Consider the following 18,701-nt stretch of genomic DNA (forward strand, 5'->3'; position numbering starts at 1 on the left):
CTTTTAAGCAGTCAGAAAAATGATGATGCGATAATGCAATCAATTCATTTGGAAAATTAGGTTGTGTTAAACCAGCAATTCTGAACCTGGCATCAATGAACTTGAATGGAAAAACATAAAATGTTTATTAACCTCTCATTGAAATATAGCATTTCTTTCAGTTATAAGTATGGGCCACAGGTCATAGTAGCATTAGCACCGTATGAGACTTTGTCAGCAAGAAAAATCACAAATATTTTCATATCCTATTACAGTTGCTGCAGTCATCCTAAAATATTTATGCTCATTACCTCTTTGAAATTAAACTAGTTATCATGCCCAATGCTAGATCTTTTATTTAATGTGTTAAAAAAACTATGCATATTACTATGTCAGATTCAGTTTAATATTTTCATAACCATATTTTGATGTGATCAATTTCTCCTGAAACCTATATACTGCATTTTATGCATTTCATGACATTGTCTTGAGAAGCTGCCTGTAAGCTCACAGGACCGCCAAAAGATTCCATGGCACAAAAAAGTTAGAACCCCTTTAAAAAATCTTTTAAACATATGCTGATGTGGTCAGCACCAAGGAGGTAATCTGTCACATGGACCCTCTCTATCCCCAAAGGAAAAAGGTAACTCACCTAATAAGACCTCCTTCAACTCCCCCTAAGGGAAGGTGACCCTGTCTGAAATAATCCTTTCTTTTGCTGATAACTTCTTTGTCCTATGGTCCCTCCTCTAAAACCTTCCATGTTTTACAACTCTTTGGAGTTACCCTCTACTTGCTGGACAGATTGCTGCCCCATTCATGAACTGCTTAATAGAGCCACTTAAATCTTCAAATGAACATAATAGAAATAAACACATGCTGATGAATATTAGACCCACTCACGTCACTCTGGAGGTCATATGCCTTCCGAGCATGGATGACGTCGTTCTGATCAGGCAGACACATCCATTCATGTAGGGGATGTTTGTAATCTATGTCACTGACTAAGGTCTGGCACTTCTTGGCCAGCACCAACCCCAGCATGTCCACTGGGCTGCTGAACTTGGTCTTCCACTTCTCAAAGTCCTTCTTGTACTCCCTGTCACTCTGGATCTTGGCCACATGCATGGACCACACTATCTTGGGGTCATCCTCAACCTTCCGGGCCCCAATGTGGTGGCCGAGCTGTTTGCGGTACCCTTCCTTATACTTGTACTGAAAAAAGAAAAGGGTTATGAGTCTAATGATAATAACATCTCATTTATATAACATTTTACAATTTCATACACACATTATTTTTTCCTTTCTTAGTGTGAAGGAGAAAGGTTAATATTATCAACTCTATTTTCTAAAGTAGAAACCTAAAGCCTATAGGGGTCTTAGGTGATTTGTTCAAGATGACATCACAAGTAGGTGAGAGCTACTAGTTCCTAATATTTTTCCCTTCTATCAAACTGCACTATGTACTTTACATTTAATTGCTTAACAAGGAAAGATAAAACATTGTGTACAATCTAAAAGAACATCTACTTAAAGATGTGGCTATTTTTTTCTAAAAATGTGTTGTTAAGAATATTTTAGAATATATCTCTTTTAATTAGAATTTTTACTGAATGCCCTGATTGAGAGAATGGGCTACATTTAGAGAGTTTCACCAGAAAATATCTTATTAGCCTGTTATGTTATTGATCTTTCACCATGAGAGACTCATGCCTTGGGTTAATATTCTATACTTTCAAAATTCAAGAATAACACATTATGGTCCATTTTACCATGAGATGATAAAAGCCCATAGTGCGGGCTTTTCTAGAAAACGTTTTGATGGTAGAAGGAATGAAGCGTAAGTCGAAGGCACAGGGTCCCTCCAGAAGAAGGAAAGCCTGGATTTGGGTTCTAAGGAGCCCTGGTACAAAACGAGGGCACTAGACACCCTCAAGAGAGGTTTCTCATGAGAAGGGAAGGGCTACGGAGAAGAGACAGGTAGGTGCTGGGAGAAAGCATCGCTCACTTCTCAATTTGTCCTTACGACCAGTTAGGGGCTTGGTAGAAGAACCACACTAAAAGTCACAAAGAATGAAACAAAACTCTAAAATGTATCCATCGTCTAGTCTCCCTGCAATGCCAGGATAAATGGATAGAAGGAGTAGGAAAGAACTCCCATTTGTATTGGCTGACTTAACATGTGCTTTCAGTGTTTCTACAAACATCTGCTCAACTTCTGAGGCACAAAAATATGAACCCATTTTTTAGTGTCTATAAAACATGCATTTTTAAAGACTATACCTCTATCCCTGATTAACAGGTATAATGGACACAGTAACTTGTGGTTTTCTGTTTTTCATTTGCAACTTTGTACATGGGGGAATCACTACATGAAATTGAGACTTGTAGAGACAACCAAAATTCTGCCAAGAAAAATGACAAAAGCTGCCATTTGGGAACATCTTTGAGTAAGAAATGCCTCTTCCAAAAACATCAACTTACATCACTAGCAATCTCTCTTGAAGCCTTGGCTGCCTGGATTGGGATGGCATCCAAACGCAAGTCATAGCCTTCCTTCCTGGACTCTTCCAAAGCAAGTTTATAGAGTTTCTGTAGAAAAGAGAGTCATTAATCATTACTCCTTTCATAAAAAAATAAAGCTGTTTATTATTAAATTTTCCCTGTCCTCATTTAAACTATCGAAAGAAATCCACAAAATCAAGTATGAGGGTGGGTTTCTACAAAACGGCTTCATAGGTGCATAAGGACTTTAAGGCACATGTTCTAAACTTTGGGATTTTACTGATTGCTAAATTTCAAAAAAAAAATGGTGGGGAGATCAGTATGTGGTTGCCAAAATTTTGTTTTGCCAAATAAGCACATATAAAAAAAATAACTACTTACTTTCACCATCATAATAGAAAAGTAAGGCTATCTTAATACTACAGAAGGAAAAAGAATAAGGACATTATTTTCAAATTGAATATATTTGGATTTAAGGAAAACCCAATATATTGTGTTTATATTTTCATTTTGCTATGGACTGTCATCACAGACCATGATCAGTCTGTATGGTAGACTTCCAGGATGACTGCCCTGATGAAAATGCTGGTGAAAGAGATGCCTAGAAAAATGCTTGCAAAGAGCATTAAATGGTAACCAGAACATTACTGAAGCACCAAAAGAACACATGGCATGATAACCCACTGGGTTCCAGTACAGCACCCTGCCTGCTAAATAATTGTTTAATCAAGTAATGACATGATACCCACACTGACCGGTAGGGAAACGCATAGGAATGTCATTACCATTGAAGTCTTTCTCCATAAGCGTTCCATTCTCTGATTCCCTGTTGCTAAAAGGCTGGTCTATACTGTGGATCTATCACACAGCCCAAAATGGAATCAAGAGAGAACTCTTTTCTGCTGATGTTAGTTTGGAGTATGTATAACAAATTAGTTGAAACATTTCACCAAGGAAATAGTTACAACAGCTCATTTTTTTTTTTGCCTTACTGTTCATTATATGACCAATAGTGTACTCACATCACTGTAGTTTATGCGATTGAGTTTGGCAAGCATGATTTCTGGTGTGTCCGGCATGACGTGGATCGTTTTCTTATCATTGTCCCAGGCTTCAGTATATAAGCGCTGGGGGGGAAAAAGTGAGAAAAATTGTTTGGGCATTCACAGGCATTTTTCTTTTTGATTATGTGCCGATCACTTCTCCTCTAAACAAAGCAGAAGTAAAATGACTAAAGTTGCATAAATTCCTACTTTTCATGTAGATAAATTACTATTTCCAAGAGTATTTAGCTTACCAGTTTACTATTTCATTGACCCAGTTGTTACCGTTCCTTGTTAAAATTCTTTAACAATCTGAAAAGTATAATTGGGTTGCAGTAAACTCTGCAATTATGAAATAATTATAGCACATAGTATTTTTAATAGTTTAATATCTTGAAGTATTATTAAGTAACTACGGTATTATAATGGAAAAATCATTTTAAAAGGTATCCTAAATCCTAAAAGAATTATAGGAACGCCGTAACATGTCAGATTTTTTACATTTTCCTATGGCGAATTCCTCGATCTGACAGTAAGGGGTAAAAACTCACCTTACTCATGTTCATAGCATTGCTCTTTGCCAACACCTGCTCCGGAGTGTCAGTGATGCTGGTAAATTTCAGTGTCTCTGGACGCTGACGGTAGATACTATCACTCAGTATCTCCGTGGCCCTCTTGGCTTTAACAACTTCCACGGAATCAATCGGAACCCAGCCAATGCCTCTCAACCATTCAAGGTCTGACTTATATAAATTCTGCAAATCAATGGATAGGAATCATATTTCCTACTTCAAGTTTCAGATTCATAGTCACAAAATGGCTAGAGAAGTACAAAAGTACGGATGGACAGATAAAGCTCCCAGCCTAGCTCATCACTCATTCACGAGCATTACTGAATCCTGAGAATAATTTTTTTCCCTGAGCATTTTTTGGTATAGAGGATTGTACCAAGAATGATGAAAGAATTTTTGTAAAAAGAAGACACCTCCTCTTGAGGGTGTTACAGGATTTTTACACAAAAGCAGGGTTTCTTTAGCAAAGTGCGACCTAACAGCTTCCAATGAGACCCCACACTCAGACCAAGGCTGTGTGAGTGCTGAAGTCACAAAACCTCTTGCCTTTTTTTTAAGAGAAAAGAAGTGAAATTCAACTATAGTAATGAGTTTCAACATGTAGTAATATTAACCTTTGCAAATCACGCTCTTGACTTGCATTTTTTAAGTTGCGGTATAATTAACATGTAACAATGTATTAGTTTCAAGTGCACCACATAACTCAGTATATGTATATATTGTGAAATGATCACAAGAAGTCTAGTTAACATCCATCACCACACACAGCTACATTTCTTGTGTGTAATAAGAACTTTAAAAACATCTTTATATCCACCTTCAAAATCACAAAATGTCAAGTGTGTCACATGGTGTTGTAAAGACAATATATTAGATACTACCCTCATTATTCATTTCAGTTTACTCTCAATAGTGCATGCTAACTGTTTATAAGAATTTGATGACCAGTTTTGAAAAAGACAAGAATATCTTAGTATTTCCTTGTCAGTAGGTATAAAATATGAATGTTCATTGAAATAACTTAGCATCATATACTTCTGTTCCTACTTCTTCCACCTCCCTCCACACCCACGTTTCTACCTCTTCAGCCAAAAATGTGCAGCTATATATTTTTGAGAACTCAGTTTCATCTAACTCATGCAAAGGAAGCCTGAAACACCAGGAAGAAATATACCTGTATGTAACGGCCAATACATATTTTATCTCCTCTTTTACGTATGACTTTTGGGGAAGAAAAACTGAAGTAAATTGTAGTGCTTTCTGTTGGAAACACTTTTTAAACATTTAATCGTATATCATTTAAAATACACAAATAAATTCCAGTCCACCGGCATCAGACAGAAGCCAGGGACGCGTCTTAGATCTGCTTTCAACGTGCAGAACAAGCCTCAGGGGTACTCACGTCGCTCTGGAGGTCATAAGCTTTCCGAGCCTGGATGATGTCATTCTGGTCGGGCAGGCAGGTCCACTCGTGCAGCGGATGTCTATAGTCCACGTCGCTGACCAACGTCTGGCACAGCTTGGCCTGAACGATATTGAGCATGTCCACCGGGCTGCTGTACCTGGTCTTGTATTTCTCAAAATCCTTCTTGTACTCAAGGTCACTCTGCACTTTGGCAATGTGCAGAGACCACATTATCTTGGGGTCGTCGTGTACTGCTCGGGCACCGATGTGGTGACCCAACTGCTTACGATAAGCTTCTTTGTATTTGTACTGAAAGAGAGAAACCAGTGAGTAAGGAGGGAGAAGGAGGGAGCACCAAGGGCTATTTCCTGTCATTCTTTTTGTGATGAGGCTTTTCTCTGAAATCCTGAAGACTCTAGAGTGGTTTCAGGGCACCTGGCTGGCTCAGTCGGTTAAGCGGCTGCCTTCAGCTCAGGTCATGATCTCATGGGTCCTGGGAGTAACCCCTGTGTTCGGCTTCCCACTCAATGGGGAGTCTGCTTCTCCCTCTGCCTCTCCCTCCACCCCCACTCAGCCTCGCTCCCTCTAATAAATAAAGAAAATCTTCAAAAAAAAAAATGAAAGACACTAGGGGAGTTTCATCACGTGCTGCTGAGACATCACACACTGGAGAATGCTTACTCCCATCCGAGAGGATGCTGTGCTCATTCGCACATTTCCACAGACTAACACCACAACGATCCCTTTATAGTACGGTAAAAAATTGTATGTTGATAAAAAGTGATTAAAAAGTGAACTCTGAAAAGGTGAGCTTAATTACAGTGATGAACAGTGTCTCAGAACTCGGTCCTGTGGGTGGACTCAAACGAGAGGTTTATTAATCTTTTTTTCCTAGGGCATTCTGAGAAACAATTTCCTCTGCACAAATAATATAGAAGGGGTAGCTTAAAAATAGGCAATTTTTGTTGTTTTAATAGGTACAGAATTTCCGTTTTGCAAAATGAAAAAGTTCTGGGAGTCTGTTGTACAATAGTGAGAATATCCTTAACACTGCTGAACAATACACTCCAAAATGGTCAAGATAGTAAATTTTATGTTATGTTTTTTAATCATGATTAAAAAGAAAAACCTACACAAATGGACAATTCACTACTATTTGGATTAATACTGAAGTTGTCCAGGAATCTGAGATCTTCATTTTCAGGGTAAAGGAATAGTGATTTTGTGGACCCCTCAGCAAGGACACATAGCTTTTTTGCTATCCTCTGTCCTTCCTCAAGTCATGGGGGAGAACTCTGTTAAAGCCTGCTTCTTTCCTGGTATCTTTGTCTTGGGTATATCCTGGGGAGAGCTTATAAGCTTTTATGAGAAGCTCAACAGATGTCTATCTAGCTTTAATCAAGGCACTCAATCTTATTAAGCAAAGACCAAAGGACAAGAGTCAAAAGAATCACATTCCAGGCCAGGCTTTGTCTCTATGATGCTTGCAATCTTGGGCAGGTTACCTACTGTCTCAAATCCTCAATTTATCTGCCTGCACAATGAAGGCAGGTAAGATGGGGGACTACAGACCTATGGATGATGACTACAGAATTCCCGCTATGACCCCCTGGAGGGTCCTGGCCTGTTGGTAGCAGCAAAGGGAAGGATGTGGTCAGCTCTTACATCACTGGCAATCTCCCGGGAGGCCTTGGCAGCCACGATGGGAATGGCGTCACTCCTCAAGTCATAGCCTTCTTTCTTGGCTTCTTCCATGGCCTGACGATAGAAGTTCTGAGGAAAGAAGTAATGGCTTTTAGATATAGTACTCACTTGCACTCTAAAAATGTATTTTTGCTAAAAGAAGACTACTTTGGATGCAGAACTCACTGCACTAAAATGTTCAGCCTTAAATCTTTTGAAAAAAATCTTTTACTCTCTCTTTATCCAAACTACGTATAAAAGGTGAAATTTTACATTCAGCAGGTTTCAACATTTCAAGTTCTCTTACACAAACCCTTAGAGATTATAGACACCAAGTCAATACCTTTCAAGTGTGCTAGATCGTTCAGCACTTGCTCTTCTCACGAAACAACCAAGGGATGTTGATTTATTTAACACCACATTTGAATTAGGAACAATTTTATTAGCAAAGAATATGGGTGTGTAACAATACACAATACTACCGCTATGAGTATGTATGCAAAATAAAACAGTGCTGAACTAAGGATAATCTGCTGTTCCTGAATGTCTGTGTTAATATCAATTTGTTCCCTATTCATTTTGTCGACTGCTAGAAACTGCTAGCAGACATAGGAATAGCAGGTACCAAGAATTTATGAGTTGAAAGCACACAATTGATAAAATTACATTTGATAATTTTTTTCTGTAAATTGGAAAACGACCCCACTGTTCAGTTTCTGTGGTAAGTGGAACACAGGTGTTCCATGGGAACATAGTTTGAGAACCAGTGCATTAAACAAATCATCTATCCTGGAAGTGGTCAGCCGTTTTTGCTTGTGAGCCACCTATAAGAATTTTGACCAATGCTATATCATGTTAAAATAAAACTTAAAATAATTGCTAATATTTTTAAATCAAAATATACATTTTGATAATTTTTAAACATAAAAAGTAAAAATTATTGCATCTCTTAATGTTATTTTTGTGATTTATAGGAACTCATGGTACCTTGATTGAAAAAGATTTTGGTGGACATTAATGAATTAAATCAGCACGGTTTTTTGGTTTGTTTGTTTGTTTTTAATACTCTCAGGCATGCATCACATTAACTGCTGGCACAGGTGGGCCTTTCTTTTTTCTCTCTTTTTAGAAATAAAATCTTTATAAAATCTTACCTATATATCTTAAAGTATGTCTTAATATTTAAATATGTGTATTTTTCTTAATTTGAAAAATTTCAAACCTACAGAGAAGTTTTAAGAATAGTACAATGAACAGCCAGCTAGCCCTTTATTAACGCTTTTACCATATCTACTTTGTCTTTCTCTCGTGTGTATGTGTGGTATGTATATTTCTTATTTTCAATAATAGGAACCAATTGCAAGTAAACTGTAGACATCATGACTTTCACTTTTAAATGCTTAAGCTCATGTATTGCCTAAGAATAAAGTCGTTTTTACAACCGTAATATATTTATTAAATTTGGGAAGTTTAATATTGACACAATACTGCTAATAGATGGTGAATATTCAGAAGTCACCAACTGTTCCAATAACGTCCTTTATAGCACTACTGCTGTTCTACCTAGCACCCAAGTCAGGAACAGTGGCATTTGGCTGTCTCATCTGTTTCGGGGCCTTTAATCTGTGCTTTTTGTTTTAAAGTGAAAGAAGAGTGGCTAAGACAGAAGAAGTGGACACCACCTAAGACAGGGGCCCTCCCAGGCGGGTAACTTAGATGGGAACTAGGAGAGTGGAAGCTCTGTGAAGTGATCTGCTTAAAACACTGCAAGTCAGCATACCCACTGGAAAGACTGTTTTACACCTCAACGACACGTAAAGTGTCATCTTTATGCCCCAAACAGAGGCATAGTTCTTAAACTGGTCTATGATGGAATAACTTAATCCTTCATTTCAGTGTCTCCCCTTTCCTCTCTTAAGAGAGTTAACTGAGTCAAGGGAAGCAGTCTCAGAACTCATAGACAGTTCTGGAAAAAGGATTCAGAAATTACCTATGGTTTTAAGGGTAAACAATGATCTTGATTCTTTAGGGCTTTATCTTTCTTTCTACTTTATAATATTCAGTATTTTGTCATTGTTGAGGCTGTATAAAGACAAAATTTTAAACGTAAGGAAAGCCTTTAAATGGTGTGGCAGAAATAATGAAAACTAATTGCTTCATTATTATGCCCCACTCTCATGCTAGATTGAATTTAAAATACTGGAATAATATCTTTAAATATGACACAGAGGTGCTTAATTTTTAAATGACCTAAGAGTCCTAGAAGGAAGTTTTTGTATGTTTTTAATGTAGATTATTAATACGTGACAAATTACATTCTTCCCAAGATAGGGTTTTTATAAGGGAAAAGTTAAAGTGAAATAAGAATAAATTTGATACATTTGGGAAAAAATCCCAAGGGCATTTGGTCTTCCTAAAAATTCTTAGGAATGTTTATTTTGTAACTGGAAAGTCAAATAACTCCTCTATTATATTTTTCCTCGGAGGACTCTGTCCTTAAGCATAAGTGGAAAAAATGTGTTTAAATCATCTCATGTCTTCAGGCCAAACAAATAGATTTATTTCATTCTTTCAACGTTTGAAAAAGATGCAGGGCTTCAAAGAAGATAATACTTCTGGTCACCATCTAGACTACATTTTAAAGCTTGTTTGGTAAGTTATTTACCCAAGAGAACTAGAAAAAGTAAATGAAAATTTAAGAAAAAAAAGTTAAATGTGGTTGCTTTGTTTTTTGGTTTATATTTAATGAGCTAAGTGTGGAATGAAGGTACCAGGTGGGTTGAGAAAAAACTCAAGAGAGCTATTCTGAAATCTAATCTTCAGGAGACAGCCCTTAGGTAATTAACATGTTCGTGTCTTTTTATTTTATTTTATTTTATTTTATTTATTTTTTAAACTTTATTTTTTTTTAAGATTTTATTTATTTATTTGACAGAGACTACAGGAGAGGGAACACAAGCAGGGGCAGAGGGAGAGGGAGAAGCAGGCTCCCCTCTGAGCAGGGAGCCTGAACTGGGGCTCGATCCCAGGACCCCGGGATCACGACCCGAGCCGAAGGCAGACACCTAACGACTGAGCCACCCAAGTGCCCCGCTCATGTAATTTTAGAGAAAATAAATCAAGCTGAAAATTGTGGCAATAAAAGCCCAATTTCCTCTCAGTCTGGAAAAAACAAAAACAAAAACAAAAAAATAACCAAACAAAAAAACACCTATCTCATCTGACCTAATTTTAACAAAAGGGAAAGGCTTAAAAGCGTCATTACAGTTTGAGATAGAAACTAATTTCATCTGTCTGGGGTGAGACAGACCTCTTGGGAAACGCTAAAGCAACAGAGAGCCTCTGTGGCCAAGAGAACAACAGCTTGCTCGAATTGCCAACAGCAATCAAATACTTATGATCAGGTTTTTCCTCAGGTCTACTTTATGATGCTGGAGGAAAGGACATCGTATCCTCTTGGTTTCTCACTTGTCATGGTTACTCGATACAAGCATGCCTCCTCTTTAGGGCCACATTATTATAATCAGAAGTAGTTAGTAGATAGAAGAATGAATATGGTCAAGTCTTGAAAACGAGTACTTAATGTTCCAATGCTCTCAAACAAGAAAAGTCTTTTTTTTTTAAATGAAGACACAAAAACATGTACAAAATCAACCTCTTCTTGAATAAACCAGAGAATTGTTGACTTTGGCAAGTAAAATTGGGCAAGAAGCTGTTTCTGCAGCAGTATTTCTGGGCTGCAAAGATATGTGATGACCAGTTTAGTGAGGTGGGAGATAACACATTTAAAAAATATATTTTATTGTCCTCAGGCAATTTTGAAATGGATGGATTTGAGAATTCTCATTTCAGTTCTTGTAAATAAACTTCAAGTTATTTTGAGCACATTATATAAATCTAATATGCATGGTAACTTGAGTGTATGGGGAAGAAATTCAAGTTTCTTAAGCATCTATTTTGCGTCAGGCTCTATGCTGGGCATATTACATACAACCTTACTTAGTCACCACAAAAAACTTTTCAAGATACGTATTTTTATCCCATTTTACAGGTAACTGAAGAAAAACTCACAGAATATTGAAGTACTAATCTGATAAATAGCAATCATTATTTTTAAATTAAAATTATAATTAGTTTCAATCACTCATAGTTGAGAGGTTTTTTTTCCTTCTCTGGACATAGAGACATTTTTTGTATTTATCTATTTCTGTATCTTCTTATCTATCTACCTTTTGATAGACAGCCATATATTCAGGGCAGGGTGATGGGCATAAAAAGACAAAGCTAAGCTAATTGGTGCATATGAGGATTAAATCCAGAATTCTAACTTTTTTATTACATCAGCAAAAAATCAATGTGGTCAGATCAAGAAACCAAAACAAATGGTCTTACCTCACTATAATTTATTTTATTTTGTCTTGCCAACATAATTTCAGGTGTATCAGGCATGATGTGGACTTGGGTCTTGTCTTTGTCCCAGGCTTCTGTGTATAAGCGCTGTGAATGATAAAAAGGGTAATGAATGAGAAAAACAATGTTTGTTGTAAATAGGAGTCTCCAATTTAGAGATCACAACAAAGCTGAAAGCCAGCCTCCTCACTATCTATGCTGTGTGCTGTATGCCAATACTCTTCGATCTCTTTGAAGTGACAAGATACTTATTGTCACTAAATATAAACGCAGACTAAGTAGAAAAAGAAAACGTGTGTGTTTCGTTACATGATCACCTCCAATTATATTACAAGTGTTTTCCAAGCATATACACATATCACTATATACTGTGGCTACCTTAAATTCTTCCCATGGTTTTGTTGTTTATGAACTGCAAATGTAACTGGGTACACCTTCTCCAGATTTCTTTTTGATAAATGTTACGGCAATTTGCATCTGACTTGTTTTACATTCACCTAGATGAGTACTCAACAAGAAAGAAACCTTGATATCAAACCATCATTGATATCAAACTCCCACTGACTGAAGACAAGTTGAACACCAAACATCTATCCTATTCTTTACTCTGGCTATTTCACAAGAGATGTCAAAGCAGAAACTCCCACATACATTTTTGGAATCCTGATGTAACTGCATAGAGAATGCAACCAAATCACTAAACACAATATGGCAATTGGATAAAATGAAAAACACTAAATTAACCATAGATATTCTCAAGGATGTATGGTTCCATTTTACTTCCCCCCAAACTGGGGGCTTACCTTGCTCATATTGAGGGCGTTGTTCTTGGCCAGCACCTGTTCCAGGGAGTCAGGCACACTGGTGAACTTCAGCTTGTCCGGAGGCTGGCGGTAGAGGTTGTCACTCAGTATCTCTGCGGCTCTCTTGCACTTGACCACATCCACAGACCCGATGGGGACCCAGCCGATGCCTCTTAGCCACTGGAGATCTGATTTGTAAATGTTCTGGTGAGATCAAACACAAAAGCAAATATTACTAAAGCAGATTTAAACAAATGAGACTTGATTTAAAAAAATGAAAAAAAAAAAGACTGAAAAACTTTAATAGCCAAATTTCATGTCTATGTATTTTCAAATATGAAGCCCAATTAAATATAGCTTGATGGTATCATATTCTCTCTAAAAGAAAAGGTGCAATCAACGAGAGGCGGAAAGAAAAACTGTTATTACTTTTGAGGGCTCTAACTAATCCTAGACCATTATCTATGTATCACTGTGCATTATTATCATAAGCATGGTCACCAGATGTATACAATGGGTCCTGGTACTCACGTCACTCTGGAGGTCATAGGCCTTCCGAGCATGGATGACATCATTCTGGTCAGGCAGACACATCCATTCATGTAGGGGATGTTTGTAATCTATGTCACTGACTAAGGTCTGGCACTTCTTGGCCAGCACCAACCCCAGCATGTCCACTGGGCTGCTGAACTTGGTCTTCCACTTCTCAAAGTCCTTCTTGTACTCCCTGTCACTCTGGATCTTGGCCACATGCATGGACCACATCATCTTGGGGTCATCCTCAACCTTCCGGGCTCCAATGTGGTGGCCAAGTTGCTTTCGATAACCATCTTTGTATTTGTACTGAAATAAAGGTAGTCATTTAAAAAATAAACACAAATGGGAAGGGCTGAAAGTCCTTTAGTTTAAAACATCATTATTTTAAATTTGGAATAATCTAAATATCAACTTATCTCCTCATCCTAAATTCTGATTTGACTTCACAGCAGTGCTCTAATGGGAAAACAGGCCGATCTAGATAGTTCTATGGTTTGCAGACATTAAGTCCCTGGAAATAAAGGCAGCAACGCTTCCAGAAAATCAATCACAATAGTACTGTACACAAAAGTACAATGCTGCCCTTTCTTCATCTTGGGCCAGTGAAATCACTAACCTAGAAATTTTACATATGATTTTGAGAATGCTACTCCCCAGTCCACAGGTACCATAATACCTCTCCCACCCATCCCTCCGGCCTCCCAATTCTAGCTCTGTTGATCTTCACTGGGTCACCTGACTCCCTAAAATTGGCTTGCGTTTTCTATCCTGCATACCCTGCTCTGTTGGAGATCAAATTTGGCTGGGGTTTCTTGGGATTCTTCGAGTGAGAACACAGATTATATAACTACAAGAAAGCATTTTGATGGTAGTGGTAAGTGCTGACTGGATAGTCTCTTTTCACTTTAGGCAACAACATCACACAAATCCTAATGTGTATTTATGGAGGCCTGAAATCTTCACCAAAGGACCCACTTCTTTCAGAGACAGCAGAAAGAGAAATCAGGAACACCATTTTATCGCTTTTGGTGGTCTTCGCTTTTCTGTTTTCATTTAAAAAGAACTGAAAAGGAAACACTTAAGGTAATTTTCCTAAGAAAGAGTTGGCCAAACTCCAGATCAGGTTCAGGGAAAGGTACATTTTCCTAGAACTGGCTGAACCAGGTCTTTTTCTCATGTTGAGCCAACACATGTAACCAAGTTATTTTTTTTAACCTTCTGGCATTTTCTCATTTCTTTATAAGCTATGTGCTCAAAATATGCAGATGAATCTCTCATAATTGTAGATACGAACAACTATAGATTCAAATTCAATTTTATACTGAAGTTTAGGATACCCTCTCCACCTATGGGACATGAATATTAAAGTTATTTGGAGTTAAAAATATAAAAGAGCTTTCTCCAATGAAGAACTTTTTTTTTTTCACTTAAAGCACAATAAGTGTGCTTTAAAGGGCACCCAGAGGCATCTCCCTACTGTAATTATGATCATCCCCCCCGCCTCCATCCAGCTATGTGCTTACATGGAGTGTAGCTACTCACGTCACTGGCGATCTCCCTGGAGGCCTTGGCCGCCACGATCGGGATGGCATCGCTTCGCAGGTCGTAGCCTTTTTTCTTTGCTTCTTCGTTGGCGAGTTTATACAGAGTCTACAGAAATAGTGTCAGAGTTAAAGTAAAAGGTTGGACAGCAACAATTGGGAGATTACTAAGTGAATAATTTTTAAAAGGACAGGCTCTGGAAATAACCTAAATTTCTAGCAATATTGAAAGTAAATTACATCTTACCAAAAAAACAACCAACCAACCATATACATAACTTTAGAAATCAGTGTGATCTATCAATGGATATTAACATAGATTGATTTATTAATCCACTTTATATATTTTAGATTAATATAGATCATGTGGTTTGAAATATTATGCATATCAACATAGATTAATATAATCCAATAATATAGATCAATTGACAAAGCCTCACTTTCTACATATTTTTAAGTGAAAAAATTGTAGAACAATGTTTAATATTATTCATTTATATATAAAATATATACACTTATATACTTTTATTCATTTCTTTATTAAAACATCTTTCACAATCATGTGATACTTTATAATGTTTAAAAAACAAATGAAAAAGGACTGAAGTACAATTTAAAACATAGCTGACTGGACTATAATCACAACATTAAGATTCTAAATTTTGGCTGTATCATGATAGTAAAACATGCGCCTATAAATTACATTTTACCTAAAAAAAAAAGAAAAGAAAAGAAATCAGTGCTGTTCATAGAGAACACTTCTTTTCCCATGCCTGAAGCTTTCTTTCTATAGAAGGAGCTCAATTATTTTTCTCTGACCTTTCTCTTTTCTCTGCCTGTGAAGAGATGCACTGACTTATGGATTTATTTAACTGGTAGGGATGGGATAACTGGACACTCCCTGCTTAGCTTTGACCTGTTCTCTCTAGGAATAAGCCCAGTGCTCTTCTCTGTTTCTCTGGGCTCTAAGCAAGACCTTAGCTGTGATGGGAGTGGAGCTGAGTGCCCTGCTCCAGTGTGGCCTCTGTCCAAATGGGAACCGAATTTTGGGGTTTAGTTAGGCTCATTTAGTTCTCTTACAAATGCATCCTTGAACCTAACTTTCGTGGTAAAAAATAAATATGAGATTTCAACTTCTATTTATACTCCTCTGTTTTACCTCTCAATTTTATTCAGGATCCAGGTAGGAAAAAGGTACGTATTCTCAGAGCTCCCCTTGGTAAGATTGACAGATTTAGCAAATAAAAAGATAGCATGTCCACTTGGACTCAAGTATTAGGTAAACAACAAGTAGTGTTTCAGTATAAATATTGAGCCAGTATTTTATCCGGCCATCTTACCCCTTGGAAATGCCAAAATATTCCTCGGCCCCACTGACCCACACTGGCAATCACCATAAACTAAAACGGTAACGTGACTTTAGTTTGACAACAGAATCATATAGCATATAATATCAACCCAGAAACGAAAGGTTGTGCTAGGAGCGTTCATACACAGAGCCACACACATCACGATAGCTGAGGCCTGAGAATCTCCATAAAAGTTAAGTACAGGACAACAAACAGTAACAATGATAACAAAACCAGCACAGCAGCACAGAATTCTGCAGCTACCTCACTGTAGTTGATCTTGTTCTGCCTTGCCAGCATGATCTCCGGGGTATCAGGCATGATATGCACTTGAGTCTTGTCTTTGTCCCAGGCCTCTGTGTATAAACGCTATCAAGAAGATGTTGATAGAAAACCATGTGAAGATGTGGTACACACACACACACACACACACACACACACACACACACACACACACAGAGGAATATTACGCAGCCATCAAAAAGAATGAACTCTATCCATTTGCAATAATGTAGATGGAACTAAAGGGTATTATGCTAAGCAAAGTAAGTCAGAGAAAGACAAATACCGTAGGATTTCACTCATATGCAGAATTTAAGAAACAAACAGATGAACATAGGGGAAGGGAAGGGGAAAATAAAGTAAGATAAAAACAGAGGAGACAAACCATAAGAGACTCTTAACCTTAGGAAACAAACAGGGTTGCTGGAGGGGAGCTGGGGTAACTGGGTGATGGGCATTAAGGAGGGCATTTGAGGTAATGAGCGCTGGGTGTGGTATGCAACTGATGAATCACTAAATTCTACCTCTGAAACTAATAATACGGTATATGTTAATTAAATTGAATGTACATTTTAAAAATTTAAAAACCATTTGAAATAGGAATTACAAAAAGTCAAATAAAGTGTGATTATTATTAATCTAGTTAGAAAAAGGAAACCAAACTTGGGTATAGGTATTCCATTTGAGGTTTGAGTCTTAATGTTGGCTATCGAGGTTAAAACTGGGGATAATGAAGTTATTTAGAGGATTTCAAGTATGTAATTCGGGAGGTAAATGTGACCCTACACTTCGATGTGTAATTTTAAGTGCACTAGCCGTTAGAGTATGATAGCCTTTTCTAGCATCTTTTTTTTTTTTTTAAGATTTTATTTATTTATTTGACAGAGAGACAGGCAGTGAGAGAGGGAATATAAGCAGGGGGAGTGGGAGAGGAAGAAGCAGGCTCCCAGCAGAGGAGCCCGATGCGGGGCTCAATCCCAGAACACTGGGATCACGCCCTGAGCCGAAGGCAGATGCCCAACGACTGAGCCACCCAGGCGCCCCTCTTCGGGCATGTTAGAGAAGCTCGAGGCAGCCGGGGCTCACCTTGTTCATATTGAGGGCGTTGTTCTTGGCCAGCACCTGTTCCAGGGAGTCAGGCACACTGGTGAACTTCAGCTTGTCCGGAGGCTGGCGGTAGAGGTTGTCACTCAGTATCTCTGCGGCTCTCTTGCACTTGACCACATCCACAGACCCGATGGGGACCCAGCCGATGCCTCTTAGCCACTGGAGATCCGATTTGTAAATGTTCTGTGAAGAGGGAAAATGGCAGAAACTCTTCAGTAAGACTAAAAGATTCAGGGTACAGAGGCCAATGCAATCGCTAATAACATACAATACTAGTAAGTTGTGTGTTGTTTTTTAATAGAAAATAAGCTCACTGTGTTAGACAGACTAAAAGAGCAACTACATTAAAAAACAACCCGGAAAGGTCTCCTAGCCATAACAAAAAGTGGTCATAATGTTTCCTGTTGTAAGGAGAGGAATAATCTAAACTAATATGTTCTGTCAGTCAGGTCAGTGGATATTATTATAAAGTCTGTGTGTACAGGAAAACAAAGCCATCCCAGAGTGGGGGAAACCACAGATACGTCCAACAGCAGGCTACCAGTAAATAAACGTTAGGCCTAGTCAAAGGACATCCTCTGTAGCTACTAATAGCCACATTTTAAAGAATGTTGGCTACTTGTAGAAATGTCATTAATATAACATTACATGAAGAAAAAACATAAAACAATGTCTGTGGATAAATTACATGAGCAGGAGTGGGCTTTTTCAGTGGTTTGATTATGTTGGGTTTTATTGCCTTCTATGTTTTTTTTTTCCTTGTATTTCAAAATACCTGTAATGCTCTTTAAGAATAAAAACAAAAAGAAGTGAAGATCTAGTCATGGCATAGAGCCGCTGAAGCACCGAGCAGACCTTTCCCGGCCTCAGCCCTGCCCAAGGCTCAGGCCATGTCATTGGTCCAAGGCCCCAGTCTCTTCCCACCAAGTGCTCAGGATGAGAAGATGGACTCCTTTCCAGAACTGTCTTTCCATACCTTTCTCTTGTGATTTATTTTAAATCATTTTTCTGCTAAGGATTTTTGTGAACCCGTTAAGTATTCATAACTACTTCACAGCAAACGAACTGGACCTTTGCCCAGCTCATTTGAAGAATTTTACCCGTAACAACAATTAAGTAGAAAATAGAGACTGATATTTTGCAGTCTAGACAAAAAGCCTGTTGGATTGCCCTATGCTGACTACTAATTGCCCCGAAACAGCAACAGCAAGAATGAAAACAATAACATTTCATGCCTCCGGAGTGCTTTTTAACTTTCAGATGACTGTTAACTTTCAAATAAACATTAAAGCTGTATATCACAGGGCTGGGGAGATCTTGGAAAGGCACTCAACAAATAGACAGAAGCAGGCAGTCTGTCAATGCTGTCACTCCAGGGGTGACATTAGCCATTTTAATTCTCTTTCATGCACAGGCAAAACCTTTCTATTTGGACACAATTGCAAAACACAGGGTTGTGTGTGTCAAAAACTACCGAACAAATGC

General features: G+C 37.9%; 1 protein-coding gene across 20 annotated transcripts in view; it reads right to left on the bottom strand.

Annotated features, from left to right (window-relative positions):
- The window catches only part of NEB (nebulin), a 209,813-nt gene that overhangs the window by 104,136 nt on the left and 86,976 nt on the right, over positions 1 to 18,701 (bottom strand). For 19 of the 20 annotated variants that reach the window (XM_087860771.1, XM_087860763.1, XM_087860762.1 and 16 more), the window contains exons 66-77: positions 17,196 to 17,399; positions 16,092 to 16,196; positions 14,480 to 14,587; positions 12,932 to 13,243; positions 12,401 to 12,604; positions 11,580 to 11,684; positions 7,170 to 7,277; positions 5,502 to 5,813; positions 4,079 to 4,282; positions 3,507 to 3,611; positions 2,464 to 2,571; positions 883 to 1,194 (exon numbers count right to left, since the gene is read on the bottom strand). In XM_087860771.1, coding sequence (XP_087716897.1) covers positions 883 to 1,194; positions 2,464 to 2,571; positions 3,507 to 3,611; positions 4,079 to 4,282; positions 5,502 to 5,813; positions 7,170 to 7,277; positions 11,580 to 11,684; positions 12,401 to 12,604; positions 12,932 to 13,243; positions 14,480 to 14,587; positions 16,092 to 16,196; positions 17,196 to 17,399 — 2,187 coding nt within the window. The remainder of the gene's footprint in view (positions 1 to 882; positions 1,195 to 2,463; positions 2,572 to 3,506; positions 3,612 to 4,078; positions 4,283 to 5,501; positions 5,814 to 7,169; positions 7,278 to 11,579; positions 11,685 to 12,400; positions 12,605 to 12,931; positions 13,244 to 14,479; positions 14,588 to 16,091; positions 16,197 to 17,195; positions 17,400 to 18,701) is intronic. The other variant, XM_087860769.1, reaches the window with a different exon arrangement.

Source organism: Ursus americanus, chromosome 1 (genome assembly GCF_024610735.1).
Source record: "Ursus americanus isolate L20-20 chromosome 1, mUrsAme1.1.p, whole genome shotgun sequence".
In the NCBI taxonomy this organism is placed as follows: domain Eukaryota; kingdom Metazoa; phylum Chordata; class Mammalia; order Carnivora; family Ursidae; genus Ursus; species Ursus americanus.